The sequence below is a fragment of the Taurulus bubalis genome (assembly GCF_910589615.1).
Source record: "Taurulus bubalis genome assembly, chromosome: 9".
NCBI lineage: Eukaryota > Metazoa > Chordata > Actinopteri > Perciformes > Cottidae > Taurulus > Taurulus bubalis.
The window spans coordinates 2,505,353-2,526,094 of NC_136597.1; the positions used below are offsets into that span (position 1 = coordinate 2,505,353).

A 20,742-nucleotide genomic window follows, 5' to 3' on the forward strand; every position below is an offset into this window, starting at 1 on the left:
GTAACAAAAGTCATAGACGTTAAATAGATGACCTAACCCTTCAAAGGTAAAGTGTCTACCATTTCAGAGAATCTAGTGACAGAAATGGAGTGTAATATTATTAATATGTTTTCTTTAGTGTTTAATCACCTGAAAATTACTGTTTTGTTTCCATTATCTCCATACAAAGCGAGTCCTGTTTGCGGAGCCGGCCGCCATGTTTCTACAGTAGCCCAGAGTGGACAACACTGGCTTTATATAGGACCATTCTCATTTTTAGTGTTTTTGAGTCACGTTTTATGCGTCGGCCATCACGTTTGGTTGCAACCTGCAACCTCACTGCTAGATGCTGCCAAATCCTACACAACTAAGGGCTAACTCTAGCGCTCAGATAGCACGAAACAAGTCCTCACTTTGAAGCTAAATAAATGGATATTTTTCATTTTACCAATGGATCAAACCACTGGCAATCATTTTAGCCTCTTTTAACTCATTCTTTTGGCTTTATGGCCCACAACACTATTGTTTGGTTCAATCTCACCAGCAGTGCCTGAATGTGACATGTCTACTAATTCAACAGTTTCTTGGATATATTTATATTAAAACACATCTTGGTAATATATCCCATTTCAAATGTATTTTGTATGCATGTTATTTGGCCTATATACTACATACGTAGGATTGAACATAAAGGTACATTGGGTAATACAAACGTTATACAGCTATTGATACAGATAATATTTTAAACACACATAAATATATACCGTAAAAGTCGGGTTACAAGCCGCTTCTACCTACGGTCAGTGTCCCCACTGTTGCAAGCTCGGAGCAGCGCTAGCTAGCGCTTCTGCTAGCTAGCGCTTCTGCTAGCTACCGGCCACTGCTTCTGCTACTGCCCGCGTCCCCTCTGCCCAAGTCGGGTGTCGAGCCTGGTCCCGCTACCTTCGGTGGTTTTCGGGGAGCTAGCGGAAGTTAGCGGGGAAGTAACAGAGCGCTACCAGGAGCCCCAGCTGGCTACAGCGGGGAGCTAACGGGGACACTGACCGAAGGTAGTAGCGGCTCGTAACCCAACTTTTACGGCATATTAATGCATATATGGTACAATAAAACCAAATCTGTTTGACTACAGATTAAATTGGATAACGAGAAGGAATATCAAAGTCTTTTTTAGTGCTGTTTTCTCAGCATTGAGCCAGTTATGTGTTTGCGCAGATACACACTTCCATGGATGCATTGGGGTGCGCAGCCAGACTCACAAGAAGAAGTAAGGGTCCTCATGTGGACAACAATCAGAAGGGCTGGTGAGCATACCGACTCATTCCAGGCACTGCTCACCGGTGTCATCAACCTTGTTTCCAACAGAAAGCAGGCAAGCTGTTTTCAGTAAAAAAAAATAAAAAAAACGTTGGCAGACAAACTCCTAACTGGAGGCCCAGAGAGCCTTTTTTATTAAACCTTAATGTCTGGGATTGCGATCAGAAACTAATAAATAAGGAATCACATCATTATGATCCCGTAGGCATGCAGGAATTGAGCGGAACCAAGAAAGTACACCAAGCTTTGACTGAGGAGACGCCCACAGTCTCAGACTTTGAAAGCCTCATTTTGCTACTTTGTAGTTCACTTTTCAACCTATTGAACAGACCGTATTTACAATGAAAAATGGAACAGGCACTTTCACTTTGTTTTCCCTTTAAATAGGTTGCTTGGGTAAGGAAATTTAACCGGGCATTCTTTATTTTACATACCTATGTGTTTGTCCGACCACTCACTTTGCTTAGATTATCGAATGCACCTTCATGCATCTATCCCTCCATCATCTGGACCATCTTATTCCGGCCTGGGTCACTGGGTGCTGGGGTGTATATCTCAGCTCACAGGCTACATGGACCAGGTCCTCGCTTTCACAGCCCAACACAGACCACATTCACACATTAACACCAATGTGAACATTTAGAGTCAGCAGACCACCTAACCTGTGTGGCTTTAGGCTTTAGGCAAACTGGGACACCCAAGCAGGCAAAGGGAGAACATGCAAAGTCCACACACAAAAAGGCCAGCTGTTCTCTTGTTAAATAAATAAAAGAATCAAACACAGTTTACAGAGGATTATTTCAGGCAAAAACCTCACAAGACCGCAGGCTTTCAGAACAGTTTTTTAAAAGCTTTCATTAACTGGATGAACAACATTGTGCTGCAACTGGAAATAGTCTTCTTTTATAGGAACGTTTTTGCAGTGTGGCTCGGTACGAAGTCAAGCTTGTTCTGTGGTGAGAACGGAGCTGCAGTCAGAGCCCTTTACCTCGTCCAACAGCTCTAGCAGGGAGTATTGTGTCTTGTTTTAGGTCTGCTCCACCCAAACGCTTACCCACTTCAAACTAACCACCCAGCGATCAGCGTGTCCCTTTCTTTGCAACCCTTTATTTCCTCCTCCTCCTCCTCCTCCTCCTCCTCTTCCTCCTCTGTCTGCGTCCACCCACCGGCCCTTCAGAGCTGCCAGCCTCCTCCGTCCTCCGCGTCTCGGCTCTGCGGCTGAAGGACCTCACTCAGCGGCGATGCGCTGAAGGCGTCTGATTAAATGTCGAGTGGCGTTCGTTTCATCGCAGCGTTGCTCGCTCTGGCTCGGGGAACCGGGGAAATTGAGGTTGTGAGGAAGTACTAAAAAATGCATCAAGCTTACAAGGACATGGGGGAGGGGGTGAAATCCTCAGCTCATTTCATAACGTACACTCCAAAATAAATGACATGTATTTTCATCTAGTCTCTCTTCACTTCTCTTAGTTTTGTTGAGTTGTTACTTTTCCAAACACATCACAATACATCTCCATTTCATTCTCTATGTGCAGCGTCGTTTGAAAAAGCTGCACGATGGATAAATACCAGACGTCGTTGCAGACAGATGGCTTGAGACTTGTCTCTTCATTTTGCCTTTTGTTTACAGCGATCAATAGCTGACATTTTTTTTTCCTGCTGATAAAAATTGTTCCATGCCCTGGGACTGTGGCGGAGCATTCATAATGCAGCATGAAATATCATCCCTGCAAATGTCACAGGGGAACCTAATTATCTTTTCTGCTTTGAAATAATAGTCAACATCATGTGGATGTCGGAAATACAATAGAGATGTACCATTCTGTCCTTCCCGATACCGGTTATTAACCCTGAACTCTGCATTTAATTCCCGCTCTCATATCTTCTTTGTATTGCTGTGAACACATCTCCTTCAAACAACTGTATTTAATCAAGTTTCTTGCCAACACTACATTTTCCAACTTTTAATTTGATTTACCTTGCTGTCCAATGCTGCTTTTTACTCAGCTAGAGACACTAATAATAATTATAATAATATAATCATAACTATATGATGACGTGATATCAGATTGGTCGGTTTTTATTTCTGATTCTGGTCTCAAAACAACTGAGTGCTCACAGTGCTATCGGCACAATGATATTATGAATGCCAGACATTCAGAATATTTCTATTTGATAAAAGTTGTTTTGTTGCGGCTGTCAGACGATCAGAAATGTGTTCAGTAGCTTAAGGAAAACAATGGCCCAGTAGAGCGCTTTTACCGCCGCTAGCTCTTTACTATCGAACATCATAAGTCATAACCAGCTATGCTAGCAGCTGCTTTAAGCTACATGCTAGCCCAGCAGCAAGCTAATATGCTTTTTTAAGCTACATGCTAAACAAGTAGCAAGCTAATATGCTGCTTTAAGCTACATGCTAGCCCAGCAGCAAGCTAATATGCTTTTTTAAGCTACATGCTAACCAAGCAGCAAGCTAAAATGCTTTCAAAGGACAATCAACTTCATTTAGTGGCTTATCATGCTAGCATTTGATAATTCACACTAAGTAAAACAATTCCTATATATCACAATTTACTTTGAGGGGCCTGAAGTTTCTAAACTTCAGTGTGGTTAATATTAGATAATTGTAATAATAAGCTGGCATGATACAGAAGTCATAATTGTATTACATAATTACCTCTCTGGATGCAATTAGTTTCTATGTATTCTCAAATGCTGTTTATTCTTTCATTCATGTTCTTCTGTTACGTAACATTACATTTCATTTAGCTGACGGTTTTATCCGAAGTGACTTACAATAAGTGCATTCAACCATGAGTACAAACTCAGAACAAGAATCAAGAAAGTACAATTTCTTCAATAAAGTTAAATTACAAAGTGCTATCAGTAAGAGACATTTAAGTGCTACTAAAATGCTACTAGGTGCTACTTTCTTTATTCAAGGTGTAGCGCACCCCAACAGCTGCTCCGCTGTAGTGACTGTGATCTCCCCGGGGGATCAATAAAGTTCCACCGTGGCCTTGTGTGATCTAATTGGTGGCGTCGCTACCTGGCGGGCTTCACTAGCTCAACAGGCTTTTCACGTTTCGCCCGTTTAAACTCTCATGTTTGCCTCTGGTTCCCCTGCAGGTCCACGTGGGCACCTCCCACCAGGAGCAGAGAGTTGTGGGATACCTCACATGTACGCACCTCCACGCCATAGAAGGTACAGTTGCATGTTGTCCAAACACACACACACACACACACACACACATATGAATGTATTTATGTGATTTCCATTGCGTCGCCTTTTCTCTTTTCAAGGCTGCTCTGCACTCGGAGAACACGTCAGCTCTGTGTGTCTTTGTGATTGTCTGTCTCTAGATAGGGCAACCATCCAGCTCCACACACAGGCCAGTGTGTGTGTGTTCCTATGTCCAGATAGCTAGATAAATGGGCGCATCAAAAACTCCGCGTGTCTCCTTCTGCTGTTCCCATGGCGACCGGTTCAAGCTGTTTACCGCGTCACAGCCCTATTTAAAGCCTCCCTCATTTTTTTTACCAAAGACATGTTCCCCCCACATTCGCCTGCTATTCCGGGCTCCTTCTACGCTTCTCGCAGGCCTAAATATAGCAGCGCCAGGGCTGTTTCTAAAGATACATCAAACATAGCGCCTCGGGGGCTGGGGGAGGATGAAGGGGTGAAACGGAGGAAAGAACGGGGGCGGAGCCCAGAGACCTGGTTCCTTTCTGAGGGGAAGGAGATGTGTATATTCAGAATCTTCTCTGCTCGAAAGGCCAAGAATCACGATGCAGTGTGGTCGACTAGATGCATAGAACAGATACTGAGCTTCACACGACGCCGACTGCAGCGCTAAACCGCTTTGGTTTGATTTGAAGAGCGGCGTGTCGGACGTTCTATAGATTTACTGTATATATGTGCTGTTCTTCTCCCACGCGCCTGTTTTAATGACTCAGGTGTGTAAAAGCGCTCTACTGAGTGCGCAGGTAGTAGCGTTCATCAACGTGCGTTTTACACCGGCTCTGAGAGGTGAACGTCTGGTTTCTTCCTTTTTTCCACCCGGTAAAGTTTTGTTGGGGGTTCCTGTTCAAATGCGAGGAAGAGGAAGTATGCTGTACAGGCAAATTTATGATTTAGAGCTATACAAATAAATGATATTATCAAACTATTAAAATGTTGCTATAATTGCATTATAATTATTATTGTCCAGCAGGGGGTGACTCCTCTGGTTGTATAGAAGTCTATGCTTCATGTGTTAAAGCTGCATTATCTCTACTGACCAGCAGGGGGCGACTCCTCTGGTTGTATAGAAGTATATGCTTCATGTGTTAAAGCTGCATTCTCTCTACTGACCACCAGGGGGCGACTCCTCTGGTTGTATAGAAGTATATGCTTCATGTGTTAAAGCTGCATTTTCTCTACTGACCACCAGGGGGCAACTCCTCTGGTTGTATAGAAGTCTATGCTTCATGTGTTAAAGCTGCATTCTCTCTACTGACCACCAGGGGGAGACTCCTCTGGTTGTATAGAAGTATATGCTTCTTCTATACAACCTATGGTAAGAGCAAACAGGCTAAAACGTGTTGCGCCTACCTTTTTTACAATGTATGACAATATTAATGGACATACAATTTATAATTGTTAATTCAATTATTTTCAACATATTTCTGTGAGTGTTTCACACAACTGTGAGTTAAATGATTTAGAGGCCTCTTAATCAGACTGCAGTGCCATTTCATTTCACCTCATTATTAAGCTATATAATTCAGCACCAACACAGGAGAAGCATGATTTGTTTCGAGACAAAAATATAGTTTTGATCTTCATTTTGCTTGACAGGTGTTCCACATGGGTCTCTAAAGTGAGTGTGGTATCCACAGTATTTATAATATTCAGAACCTGAAGGGTTTGGAGACGGGCTTTAGGCTCTGAGCTGAACTAGCTATAGCATATATTTATTTTTGGCATATAAAACAGTGTCATCTGTATAAAAGCGAACAATACAATTTGGGGTGGCAGAGATGATATTGTTCATATATACAGTGTAAAAGAGTGGAGCTGATCTCTAAATGGTTATAAATGTGCATTGGTGAAATGAAACGGTTTGTGCGAAATCTATAGTATTCACAAATAATTTGAACACATGTAAAACAGTGTTATGAACATTTTACAAATATTAAAATACTTTAACATCTTCAAGGATCTGATCATTTTCACCTTCGAAAAAGCTTCCTGTGTCTAAAAATGTCTGCATTTGTTTATTTACACGGATCAGGTTACATTTGTGTGCGGAACCACAAAAGCATGCTTTGTTTATGTGCTCGTTGGAAACTGGGACATCAGGGAGTTTGGTGAAACTGTGTCATTTCAAAGTGGAAACAGTTTTCTATCTAGACAGAATAACTTAGAACACATACATTAACCACCGACAGTACATACTCTGCTCTATTGTACAGTTCTAGTAGTGTTGAAGTGAAACATCCCAATTTGATTGAATTCCCCACCGGCATTTAACCCTTTATCTCAGGATGACTTCCCCAAATGTATGGCTTTACAAAGATTGCATTTATGTAACATGGAACACGTTTTATATCTGAATAACAAATCACACTCATCACTTTTGTTCTCGGATAGAATAGGATTTTTGTTAAGTGACAAATATATAATATGTTACATTATTCAGCTCTAAATAAACCTTTTTGTGTGAGGAAAACTTGCCTGGTAAACTTGGATAAGTTTTCACTGAAACACACACACACACACACACACACACACACACACACACACACACACACACACACAGGCGAATGTACAGCGAACACGCCCCCGCAGCCCCAGCTTCATCTATCTCTAAGTGATCCAGAAACACACAAAAGAAAAAAGACACATTTCATTTCACATGTACTGGAGCCGGAGCCGAGAGTAATCAAAGCCAAAGCCACCTACTCACCAGCAATATCTTGACACCTCTTTGTTTCTTACACTCTCCTCTATTCAGCTGTTATTTCTCTCACCCGTGCACCGCCTCCCTCTGTTCACCTCCTCCCTGCGCTCTCCAAATCTCCAGTTGATCAGATTTACTGGCAGCGCTGGACCGGAGGTTTGCCAAAGCAAACTTGATATTATGCACGAGCAACTTGATATTATGCCACTAATATTAGAAACATAACTAATGGCTTCGTGAAGAGCTGTCATTACGTAAAGAGAAGAAACACAACTTGTCAGGAAAGTCAGGGCCGATCTTATCTTTATAACATATCTGCAGTCTACTGAGATCACTTTTCTAGTATATTTAGTATATTAATATCAGCCCTGCCTCTTAAAAGTTAAGTTCCCAAAACAAATAAGTTTAAAATGAGTTTGCAGAAGTCCCCGAAGGGAGGATGTTTTTTTCTCGTGCCCCTGGTACGGTTTTAGAAACCCAGGGCTTTCACATTGAGGCTGATGTTTGTGTTTCATTTTTACACACAAAGCAGCATTTTAATGTATTTATACATGTAGTCATGTTTCTAGCCACAGTCTGATCTTCACCCGTTTCAGCTCTTCTTTGGTCTCCACCAACTTCTGCAGGGGAATATCTGTCTGCTAAAAGCTCCCCTGTGTTCACCATTAGAACCTTTTCACAGAAAACAGCTGGAAACAAGACAGATGAGCGGAGTGATAACGAACCAAAGCTGTAAAGTTGCAGGCCATAAATCCAGATATCAGATATCCAGAGATAGTTCTCTGTGGGTTTGTTACAACAAGCAACCCGTCTCCAGTTACATTTATGTATGAGAGCTACTCAGAGTATCATCCTCCTCCATGTGTTAATACATCACGTCGTATCGGTTCAGCAGTAAGGCAAGGCAAGTTTATTTGTATAGCACATTTCAACAACAAGGCGATTCAAAGTGCTTCACATAAAACCATTAAAAGCATAATGCAGATTTAAAAACAGTTAAGAAAACATTAAAACAGTCAAAAAGCAAAATAAAAGTAGAAAAAGCAACATAAAAATAAAAGTTGAATAAAAGTTGCAGTGCAGTTTAAGAAATAAAATGCAGTAGTGCGATGCAGTAATTGAATCTGGTTCAGTTAAAGGCAGCAGCAAACAGAAAAGTCTTCAATGTGGACTTAAAGGAGCTGAGGGTCTCAGCAGACCTGCAGCTTTCAGGACCTGGTTCCAGATGTGTGGAGCAGAAAAGCTGAACGCTGCTTCTCCATGTTTAGTTCTGACTCTTGGAACAGAAAGTAGACCCGTCCCAGACCACCTGAGGGGTCGGGATGGTTCATAAGGTAGCAGCAGATCACAAACATACTTAGGCCCTAAACCATTCAGTGCTTTATAAACCAGCAGCAGGATTTTGAAGTCAATTCTTTGTTTGACAGGGAGCCAGTGCAAAGACCTCAGAACTGGAGGGATGTGATCCACTTTCCTGGTCTTAGTGAGGACTCCAGCTGCAGCTTCCTGATTGACTTTTTACAGAGGCCTGTGAACACACCGTTACAGTAGTCAAGTCTACTGAAGATAAATGACCTGTGAACACACCGTTACAGTAGTCAAGTCTACTGAAGATAAATGACCTGTGAACACACCGTTACAGTAGTCAAGTCTCCTGAAGATAAATGACCTGTGAACACACCGTTACAGTAGTCAAGTCTACTGAAGATAAATGACCTGTGAACACACCGTTACAGTAGTCAAGTCTACTGAAGATAAATGACCTGTGAACACACCGTTACAGTAGTCAAGTCTACTGAAGATAAATGACCTGTGAACACACCGTTACAGTAGTCTAGTCTACTGAAGATAAATGACCTGTGAACACACCGTTACAGTAGTCAAGTCTACTGAAGATAAATGACCTGTGAACACACCGTTACAGTAGTCAAGTCTACTGAAGATAAAGTCATGGACAAGTTTCTCCAGATCCTGTTGAGACATAAGTCCTCTAACCCTTGATATATTCTTCAGGTGGTAGTAGGCTGATTTTGTAATTGTCTTGATATGGCTGTTCAGGTTGAGGTCTGAATCCATAACTACACCTAGATTTCTGGCTTGGTTTGAGGTTTTTAACATTAGTGATTGAAGCTGAGCGCTGACTTTCAATCGTTCGTCCTTGGGACCAAAAACAATTACTTCTGTTTTATCTTGATTTAATTGAGGAAAATTCTGGCACATCCAGTTATTGATTTCTTCAATGCATTTAGCCAGCCCTTGTATGGGACTATAGTCCCCTGGTGATATAGTTATGTAGAGTTGTGTGTCATCTGCATAATTATGAGAACACACTTTGTTGTTTTTCATAATCTGAGCCAGTGGAAGCATGTAGATGTTGAACAGAAGAGGCCCCAGTATTGAACCTTGGGGAACACCACATGTCATCCTAGTCAGCTCTGATGTGTAATTAGCTACCGACACAAAGTATTGTCGGTCCTTCAAGTAGGATTCAAACCAGTGAAGTGCTGCGCCAGAGAGTCCTACCAGACTTTCAGTCTGTCTAGTCGTATGTCATGATCAACCGTGTCGAATGCAGCACTGAGATCCAGTAATACTAAGACTGAGGTTCTGCCACTGTCTGTGTTTAAGTGGATGTCGTTGAAAACCTCAACAAGAGCAGTTTCAGTACTGTGGTGCTGACGAAAGCCGGACTGGAAGACATCAAAACAGTTATTTTCGGCCAAGAAGTTGTTCAGCTGTTGAAAAACCGCTTTTTCCATTATTTTACTTAAGAATGGGAGGTTTGATATTGGTCTATAGTTTTTCAATATTTCGGGGTCTAAACTTGCCTTCTTTAGAAGTGGTTTAATAACTGCAGTTTTTAGGGCTTGTGGGAAGACACCTGAGAGAAGGGATGTGTTTACAATTTGTAAAAGATCAGCGGTCATGCAGTGTGAAATATTTTTGAAAAAGTGTGTTGGTAGAATATCCAAGCAGCAGGAGGATGTGTTCAGATGTTGTTTAACGTCTTCTAGGCTTCTTTGGTTAATTGAGTGAAATTGAGTCATGATATTTGAATGGATGCTATTTAAAGATGGGGACAACACGTATCCTGTGGTTGGTGTGGAGCCACTGACTGCTTGTCTAATTCTCTGAATTTTATCAGCAAAATAGGAGTCAGATTGATTGCATGCCAGGTGGATTGGAGCGTAGCCGTTACCGACACCGGAGGGTTTGTTAGCCTGTCCACGGTAGCAAATAAGGCGCGTGTATTGTTTTTGTTTTTGGTTATGATGTCAGAGAAGAAGGCCTGTCTTGCGTTTCTAAGTTCCAAATTATAATTGTGAAGTCTCTCTTTATCGATACCACAGTGAACCTGGAGATTAGTTTTTCTCCACCTGCGTTCAGCTTTCCGACTCTCTCTTTTCTCTATTCTGACCAGCGTGGCATTTCTCCAAGGGGATCTTTTCTTACCCGAGACAACCTTCACCTTAGTGGGTGCAATGGCGTCAATAACATTTTTAACTTTAGAATTGAAGCCATCCACAAGCTCATTGACTGAGATGCAAGAGAGGCCTGGTGTGGAGCAGAACTTCTGAATAAATAGTTCACTGGTGTTTTCAGTGATGTAACGCTTTGTCACAACCTTGGTTTGGACATTTGTGTGTAGAGAGATTGCACTCAAAGGAAACACAGGAATGATCAGAGATTGCAACATCAGTCACAGCAACCTTGGAAATGTCCAGACCTTTGGTGATGATAAGGTCTAGAGTGTGCCCCTTGTTGTGGGTAGGACCTGTTACATGCTGAGTCAGGTCATAGTTATCAAGGACACCACATAGCTCTATAGACCCTCTGTCCTGGGGATTATCAACATGGACATTAAAATCCCCAACAATGACAACACAATCAAAATCAATGCAGATTATAGACAGCAGTTCAGTAAACTCATCAAAGAAGGTTGCACAGTATTTAGTGGTCTGTGAATGTTGAGCAATAAAACTTGCGTGGAATTGAGAGCCACATATTCAAAGGAAGTAAAATGACCAAAAGACATCTGCTTGCATTGAAGAGACTCATTATATAAAATAGCAACTCCACCTCCTTTCTCATGCGCTCTTGTTTCACTCATGAAACTGAAGTTGGGAGGTGTTGCTTCAATAAGAACAGCTGCACTGTTATCTTGGTCTAACCAAGTTTCAGTTAAAAACAAAAAATCAAGTTTGTGCCTAATAATGAAATCATTGATTAAAAAGGTTTTTCCTGACAGAGACCTGACATTTAATAAAGCTAAGTTTAATGTGTTTAAAACTATATTTGCCCTATTTCTTTGGACAGGCTGACGAGGAATTAATGTTAAATTGGATAAATTTGCAGATTTACTAATGTTTCTTCGCAGCCTCACCTTTCCTTTTCGATAAGTCAGGACAGGAATTCAGAAGGTTAACTTCATACAGGCCCCGACTGTTCCTGGAGATAATCAGTGGTGTCATTAACCTTGTAGTCCGCACCCAAAAGATATCAACCAATGTCTTTATCAGGTCGTGGAGATAGAGGATGTTGTGGAGATGTTGTGGAGGCGGGGGAGGGGCACGGCGCTTTGACTTCGGTGTTTGCGTCAAAGCACTTAGAACCAGTGACGGCGGTCTAGCTGGAGGGGTTTCAGCACGGGAAGTGGTTATGCGGAGGGGAGTGAATTTGGTTCCAGCAATGACCATCTCGTTCATGTGGTCAGTGAACTCCATGAGGGGGGAGGATGGGGAGGAGGGAGAGAGTAGAGAGGAGAGGGACCTGGATGAAGTGTGGGCTGGAAGTAGGTGCTGGTGAGGGAAGTAAAGACCCGTCCTCTCCGAGAGGGATATCAATCCTTGATGATGAGGGTGGAGACTCCTCCTCTTGGCTCTCCTTTGGTTTCCTTCCCATGAGGTCTCCACGGCGATGCTGTACTGTATGGTCAGTACATGCAGTTGATAAAATGTACTGTATGGTCAGTACATGCAGTTGACAGCCATCTGTTCAGGTCCAACAGCCTGCTGAATCTTTCATCTCCTCTCCTGGCTGGTGGAAGAGGGCCACTGATAAACACCTCCGCATTGACAGAGCTGACTGTGTATGGAATCGTGTTTGTTAAACAAACCTTCATCCCCTCTCACTCCCTCTGGTGGAGGTCAGGTCACTTTCATTCAGACACCGCCGGTTGACTTGATGGGAAACGCTTTTAATTCATTCATTTGCTTCCTCCCTCCCTCTTCTACACACACACACACACACACACACACACACACACTCACACACTCCGCCTCCCAGGGGATGCATCCGTACGCTGTGAGCAGCTGGACCTGTTGCTCCAGTGGGGGGCCGAGTTCCGCCACGCCTCGTCCCAACCACCTGAGGGAGAGAAGGTGCTGGAAGACCTGGTGGCCTTTGACGTCGTCCTGGGAGACCTCAACTTCGATAACTGCTCTTCAGGTATGAATGTCTCAGGGCCACTTCAATATATTCGGAACTCTATGCCCACGGCAACATGATGGAGGGTGCGTCCATCAGTAGCGTATACAACCCAAGAAGCAGTGAATGCTGGGTGGGACATTTACATATTTTTTTAGGAGGCAGTTCTTGCGCCCACTGACTGAAAATTGGGGCACTTTTAACATTTAACCTTTGTTCAAAATAATAAATATACTTATTTAGGCGTACAGTATATGAGCAATTGTCATCAAATTGAAATAATAAGACTATTTGGCAGTAGTCTACAGATTCAAAGTTCATTAAATTATCATAATTATTAGAGGAAATTATGGGGGTATTTTTTGCCCCAGGGGCAAAATTACATTTCTTAGGGGCAGTTTTTCCCTTTGCCCTTGTATTTCCGATGCTGAGTGAATGCTGAGTCCATAATGTTTAATTTATGAAAGTATATGAATGACCTCTTATGGCTCTAGTGCCAGGGCTTTTACAATGGGAAGTAATACAATATTAATAACTGTACCATTAATGGTAAAAGCTTGAAGGTGAACTACAATGTAGAACCAGTAACACATGAAAGGGTAACTTTGGTCTTCTTCAAGACAGCATGATGTTCATTTAGTAAATTATGGTCCATTGAGTGTCAAATAGATCTTAAAGATCAAATAGATATTATTGTTTTTACACAATAACAAACTGATTCATAACTCCGTAATGTAGTCAGACTCCATCAGTCCCTCACACACAGGAACATGAGGAAATATGAAAAACACCCTTCAAGGTAAGATTATTGCGTTCCCTAAAATACGAGCAATTCATTTCTGTTTCAGTCACAAATTAATAAGACAGTCTAAAAGAGAACTCTTAATAACGGATTGTGATAAAGTCAAACAGGCATGAGCCCATCGGCTCGCTTGCTTACTTATTACTCCCTGTTCACAGGCAGTAATTGCTGAGAAAGAAGACTCAGGGATGTGTTACTCCTTTCTGATATTCAGCCTGAAACTGTGAATGTGAGTAAAAGTGTGTGCTCTTGTGTTTTTTCTGTGTGTGTTTTTCTCTCTAGAGGACAAGCTGGAGCAGCAGCATGCACTTTTTACTCAATACAAGGACCCATGTCGCCTGGGGCCAGGGGAGGACAAACCATGGGCTCTGGGTAACACACACACACACACACACACACACACACACACACACACACACACACACACACACACACACAGCACACGTACCTTTATAGATACACCATTAAACGTCACATATACTGTCGTCCTGATCTAGTTATTACAGATATGTACCTCAACACCAAAAAACTAATCCTCCGAAAAGTGATATCACAATACATTATGAGAGGCAGCAGCTGCTGCACACACACAACCTGAGTGGCTCAGGAGATCTGGTGATCCATAATACAGAGCGGGCTTTAATCTGGCTCTGCCCGGCTGAATCAGGATGTGTGAATTAAAATGCGGCCAGTACAGCGTGCTGACACATGGGCTTTAGTGACGTAAAGACGGGAGGGTTTTGGTCTGGATGTGAAGCGTTATTTAGGCCAGCAGTATTTCGGGGAAAGTGTGGGCAGGACAGAGTGAAAGGGCTCGTTTAGAGCAGGGCTTATTTATTTGGACATGGACGGTTGCGTGGCGAGGCCAGGGCAACAGATCTCCTTCAGTCTCGGTCGCTATGAGAAAGGAGGAGAGGGAGGAGACAAGGAAAGGAAGAATGAATTGATGAGCGGAAGAGGAGGGAAAGCTGATCCCGTTCCATGAAGCTCATCCAAAGAAGATTAGACCTGAACACAACGGAGAGCTGACGGTGTGTCCGGTGATCTCATGAAATGTGTACTCCTCTAATGCCGGCATTAGAAGAGTTGTACGCAGACAACCGGCGGGGCTTGTGCTGCATTCACATCACGTGGGAATTCTAGCTTGATAGTTAAGAAAGCAGCGACATGGAAGTACAATAAAATCACACGTTTGAAGCTGTGAAAATGAAAAGGCTTTGGGGAAAATCGACTCCACTCATAACGGACATGGCTCTTTTGGTGAGTTTGTGTTTGATGGCAGATTAAACGTGACAAAAACTAACCAAAAACACAACAAGTACAGCAACTGTGGCTTCCCATGTATTTCAGGAGTCAAAATGTGTATTTTGTCACCACATATGACGCACAGAATGAACTCAGAGACACAAAACAACTACAAAGAGACATAAATGTACACAATGAGACACAAAACAACTACAAAGAGACATAAATGTACACAATGAGACACAAAACAACTACAAAGAGACATAAATGTACACAATGAGACACAAAACAACTACAAAGAGACAGAAATGTACACAAGGAGACACAAAACAACTACAAAGAGACAGACATGTACACAAGAAGACACAAAACAACTACAAGGAGACACAAAACAACTACAAAGAGACAGAAATGTACACAAGAAGACACAAAACAACTACAAGAAGACACAAAACAACTACAAGGAGACAGAAATGTACACAATGAGACACAAAACAACTACAAAGAGACAGACATGTACACAATGAGACACAAAACAACTACAAAGACACAGAAATGTACACAAGGAGACACAAAACAACTACAAAGAGACACAGACATGTACACAAGAAGACACAAAACAACTACAAAGAGACATAAATGTACACAATGAGACAGAAATGTACACAAGGAGACACAAAACAACTACAAGGAGACACAGACATGTACACAAGAAGACACAAAACAACTACAAGGAGACACAAAACAACTACAAAGAGACAGAAATGTACACAAAGAGACACAAAACAACTACAAAGAGACAGAAATGTACACAAGGAGACACAAAACAACTACAAAGAGACAGACATGTACACAAGGAGACACAAAACAGCTACAAAGAGACAGACATGTACACAAGGAGACACAAATTACTTAAAATAGGTAACGACTACAAACAGACACAAAATGGCTACAAAGAGACACAATCATGCACGTGTGCTCCAGCTGGTTGGCGATGCCAGACGTCATGAGGTCCGTTGACCGTCTGAAAGAGGGAACCTCGTGTATATCTGGTCTTTCCCAGAGGAGCTGAAAGTAGCGCAGCCTGCCGTCAGACGCCTACTTTTCCACACTTGTGAATTGACGGAGTAACTTCAGAGTGCTGCTCTGCTCACGTGTTTTAGACTCACCACTCAGCCCCACGTCCTGTGAGCGCTGCGTCTCCCTCTGGCTGTTATGTGAGGACCATAAAGGCGGAGATGTTTCATGCTCTCAGATAAAAAAAGCCAAGTAGTACTTTTAGACCCTCTGTCCTGGAAGGAAGAAACTGCTCGTGGCAGTGAGGCGGAGGACGGCAAAGCATGAGCTAGATCAATACACATCAGTGGTGGCCATATGTGCAGGTATGCTGCTGCGAATGAAAAATGGAGCGTTTAAGAAGTGGGAGCTCATCGATCTGATTATTTGTTAAAAGAACAATAACTCCTGGACTCAAGGAAGTCCTCACTCGATACTCGTGGGATGGAAGTGCCAAAGAGAGTCCATACAGATCAGAAACGAGTCGGCCTGAAAACCTGATGCATGTTCATGTCCTTCAACAGGTACTTTGCTGGACCCCAGTGGCCTTTATGACGACGAGGTCAGCTCACCGGAAAGTTTACAAAAGTAAGTCACGCACACAAACCTGTTGACGTTGCGTTGACTCACCCAAACCTTCCCCGCAATATGCTTCAGACCAACCTGTATCTTCATCAAAAACCCAGTTAGATCCATATTCACTCTGAACCCCAAGCAGTTCACGTGTTAGAGGTTCACGTGTTTTTTTTGGTCACGTGACTGTCGGTCTCAGCCTCAAGTAATGTTTTTTGCAGGATCTTATTTGAGCATGTTTTTATGTTTCGTTTTGGCTTCTTATTCTGACAGAACGCTCGTCACACATGATGTGTTCAAGCACCGCCGGAAAAATTAAAATCTGACGATAATGGCGGGTTTAACAGCTTCTGGCTGGGATATGCGATGTAGTATGTGCTTTTCTGCATGTTAAGGGGTTCAGAGGGTTGCTCTGGTTGGTATTTAAATGAAAATTAGTTTTAGTCATATTTGCTCAAAGTGTTTCTCTGCCTCCCTCCTAAAGAAACAAACCAATCAGAACCGAGGAGTCTCTTAACATGGCGCTCATAATCTTAGATCAAACCAACAAGCTAGAGTTGATCAAGTATGAATCAAGATTCTGTGACTGTGTTGCACATTTCTCGCCTCTAATGTTTTCCGAAACATATTTCAGTGAACCGTTTAGCTGTAAAAAGAGGAAGACTCTGGAAGACAGACGAGCCAAAACCAAGAACTTTCTAATTTTACAGCGACAAATGCTTTGAGTTTGGTGTGAACCCCCTAACCGAGGAACAGGCAGCAGTAATGTCACTAGCTGGACTATGGCTGGAAATACAGGAGCGGGTTTAGACTTTATAGTCACCAGAAAACAAGGTTACAAGCCGCTCCTACCTCTGGTCAGTGTCTCGCTGTAGCAAGCTAGGAGCACGCTCATGCTAGTTCCCCGCTAACTTCCGCTAGCTCCCCGCTGCTGCTGCTACTGCCCGCGTCCCCTCTGCCCAAGTCGGGTGTCGAGCCGGGGCTGGTCGCGCTACCTTCAGTGGTTGTCGGGGAGCTAGCGGAGGTTAGCTGGGAACTAGCATGAGCGCCAGCTGGCTACAGCGGGGAGCAAATGGGGACACTGACCGAAGGTAGTAGTGGCTTGTAGCCAGTGTTCCCTCTACGCTGCGCGCGTGCGCGGCGGCGCAGGCCAGTCGAAGGGGCCGCGCAATAGATTTTTCAGACCGCGCAAACGATTTTTTTTCAGGGGTTAAAAATAATTTTTGCGCCAGTGTTTCTGAGATAGGAGTGAGCCATCTCCACAATAATAAGATCTTTGATGTGCCGTGTCGAGTCTTCTTGGCCAATCAGCGTCCCGTTTCTCGACATGCGCTCTCTGTACCTCTGCTAGCGCTCTGCCTCCGTTAGCACCCCCCACCCCCGCTGTCCTCCTCCGGGCGCCAGGAGTGAAGCTCGCCCAGAGCGCCACATGAGCTCGGGCCGGCGCTGTTTAGGCTCCTCCTGGCGGGCCCTGCTCCAGCAGCTATAGGCTACCATGGAGAAAAGAAAGCAGAGCAGGCGCCCCAAAAAAAGGTCTGCTTAACGTTCAAACATGAGTGGCTAGATGAAATAGTCCAAACTGACACAGGTAGGATGAAACTTTCAGACATATTTAAATATGAAGAATAAGTTATTAAATTGTTTATATAGGCTACCTTTAGGAAAAATGACACCATGTCAATTTAATAGGCCTATAATTATTGTTAAGCGCTGCATTAGCATTTGTCTTTCAATGAAGTTCCACTTAAATGTTGTACCTGCTGAGAAATGACTAAACACCTTTGATACTTTTATTTTTTATATAAATCATTATCAGTCATAACCAGTGAACCAGTCATGACCTCCCCTTATTGAAGTTCAACAAAGATCCTTTAAGTTCAACTAAACTGACTGGTAAAACACCATCATTAAAATGTTCCCAAAGTCCAGCCATTATAAAGGATATTGAATAAATATCAACCTTGTATACATATTGATGCATTTGCTGTCATCTCTTTGAATCCCCTATGGCTAACCAGGCTTGTGGTCATTTTCGGCAGGTCGCGTGGTTGAGAATTGCTCACAGTGCTGAAATGTGCCCTCAGAAAAAAAATGTGCTCAGTGCTGAAAAAAATTAGAGGGAACATTGCTTGTAACCCAACTTTTACGGTACACTGGTAGTATCTTGTCACTCAAAAGCTGACCTTTGACCTCAGCACCACACGCTACAAATTGAGGTCTAGTGCACTCTCTCTTCATTTTAGCACATCATATTTGTACTTCCCTTTTGAATTCATGCCGTTGTATGACTTTGTTCTTCCTGTGTTTGGACCGCAATGCAACTTCAGGCCTGCAGCCTCGGTCTAAACATCAGTCTTCTGATCCTTTCCCGTCCCTGTGTGTCTCTGCCAGAGTGATGGAGAACGAGGAGGGCAGGAAGGAGTACCTGGTGTTTCCTCCCAGTAAGAGCCAGTGTCCCGCCAGCAGTCAGAAGGGGAGGAAGATCCCGCTGAAGGGCAACGGGCGGCGGATCGACTACATGCTGTACAGCGACGAGGGCCTGCAGCCGGACTGGAAACTGGTACGCCGTAGGAGGGGATCGCGTCTTTTAACTGTCTCCAATTAAGCGTTGCCTTGAGTACGTGGAGATAACGTTTTCTCTGTGGGAACCGAGAATCCCCAAAAAAACACATCTTCGTTAAAACTTCCCCATTTAAAACACTGCCGTGGATACGAGTAGCGCTCCACACACCGACATCCAAAGGTTTAGAATATTTCAACTTTTATGCGCGTCTAAAAAACGTCAAAAGCCAGATTTTTAGCGCGTGCTCTGGGTTTCCTTGTCCACTGACAAGGGGGTGAAACAGACTTTGCTTCCACAATGCGGCCATTTTTAAATCATGAGGCCTCCACGGGCTCTTAAAAAACAACACAATAGAGTGGAATTATTGCGTTTCCCTTGTGCACAAACTCTGTCGGATTCTGTGCCATTTTCTTGTGCCGTAATATTCTGCGCTCATTAAATCATCCAATAATTAAACCAACAAGACAGCTGTCAATGCTCATTTTGCTGAGCCGTGTGAAACATACCTGGAGGTGAGCTGATCTCATATCTCATGAGAGAACGAGTGACTCGTTCAGGGGATAAAGGAGAAAAGAGGAGTCACGCGAACACACGGAGCAGAAACCGGGGAGGCAAAGGAACGAGGGCATCGCTGTCATGGCTGCCCGTCTGCGGGAGGGAAGCCGCATCACATCGTTCACATCTCTCTCTCTAGAGCCACAGCTGCCCGCTGACACCTAGTGGCTGAGTGAAGGAACTGTAACTGCATAGTGAAGCTCATCCCACATGGAGTGATGCGCTTCATCATGGGTGGTCTGTGCATTGCCTGATGGAGAACAGCAACCAACGGGCTAGCTAGCTGCTAGCAGGTTAGCGTGCTCAGGTCTTTGATGTCACATCAACACTGGAACCTAACATTTTCCTTTGTTTTCAAACAACCTTTTAGCATAAAAAAAACAATCTTCATATAAACATTCAATGAAATGTTAATAACACACTATAATGTAGTTATTAACAGTTAAAGTGTTTATGTATGTACAAAAATAATGATAACGGCTTCTATGAAGACATATTTTATATTACTACAACTGTTTTCTATATTGTATTCATTATCAGTTTATACACCGGCCTCCATTTCTGGGTAGTTGTTGACAGATACATTAATTAAGACTTATAACTGCCTACAATTACTATTATATAGTGAGTGAAAAAACCTTTATTGTATGGTTAAATGGGGGCACTTAATGTATTTTTTACATTTAAGCATTACATGTCAGCGTAGGGGTTTAGTTTTTTTTTTTGTCACTTACATTTTTTAATCATTTCAATATATTAACATTAAACATAAATACAAAAGTGATGTTTGTCAGACAATAATAAAGTACAGAAAAAAAGAGGAACAAAAGAGAACAAAATAAAAATACAATCACCCCGACACCCCTTTATTATCTTTTACCTTTAAATGTGCATACACAGCCCTGCATGTATACCTGCAGCATAGAGGTTTATTTTTTTGTTTTTTTTTGTCACTTACATTTTTTTATCATTTCAATATATTAACATTAAACATAAATACAAAAATGAGGTTTGTCAGACGATAATAAAGTACAGAAAAAAAGAGGAAGAAAACACGACAGCAGACAGACAAGCATAACAAAACAGAAATAAAATAAAATACAAATACAATCACCCGACACCCCTTTATTATCTTTTACCTATACATTTGCATGCATAGCCCTGCATGAATAGCTGCAGCGTAGAGGTTTAGTTCAGCCTCAGCCCAGCAGAACACAGGAAGCAGCTGCTGAACAAAGTGGATCCTTTAGCAGCTAAAGAGCGTGGAGTCTTTCCTCAGGAGACGC

General features: G+C 42.7%; 1 protein-coding gene across 1 annotated transcript in view; it reads left to right on the forward strand.

The window, feature by feature from the left end:
- smpd3 (sphingomyelin phosphodiesterase 3) overlaps window positions 1-20,742 on the forward strand; it is a gene marked incomplete at its 5' end in the record, with an annotated part of 37,422 nt that overhangs the window by 15,576 nt on the left and 1,104 nt on the right. Inside the window, 5 exons of the mRNA XM_079223140.1 lie at window positions 4,420-4,495; window positions 12,522-12,683; window positions 13,747-13,836; window positions 16,290-16,353; window positions 18,730-18,898. Of these exons, the coding sequence (XP_079079266.1) occupies window positions 4,420-4,495; window positions 12,522-12,683; window positions 13,747-13,836; window positions 16,290-16,353; window positions 18,730-18,898 (561 nt within the window). The remainder of the gene's footprint in view (window positions 1-4,419; window positions 4,496-12,521; window positions 12,684-13,746; window positions 13,837-16,289; window positions 16,354-18,729; window positions 18,899-20,742) is intronic.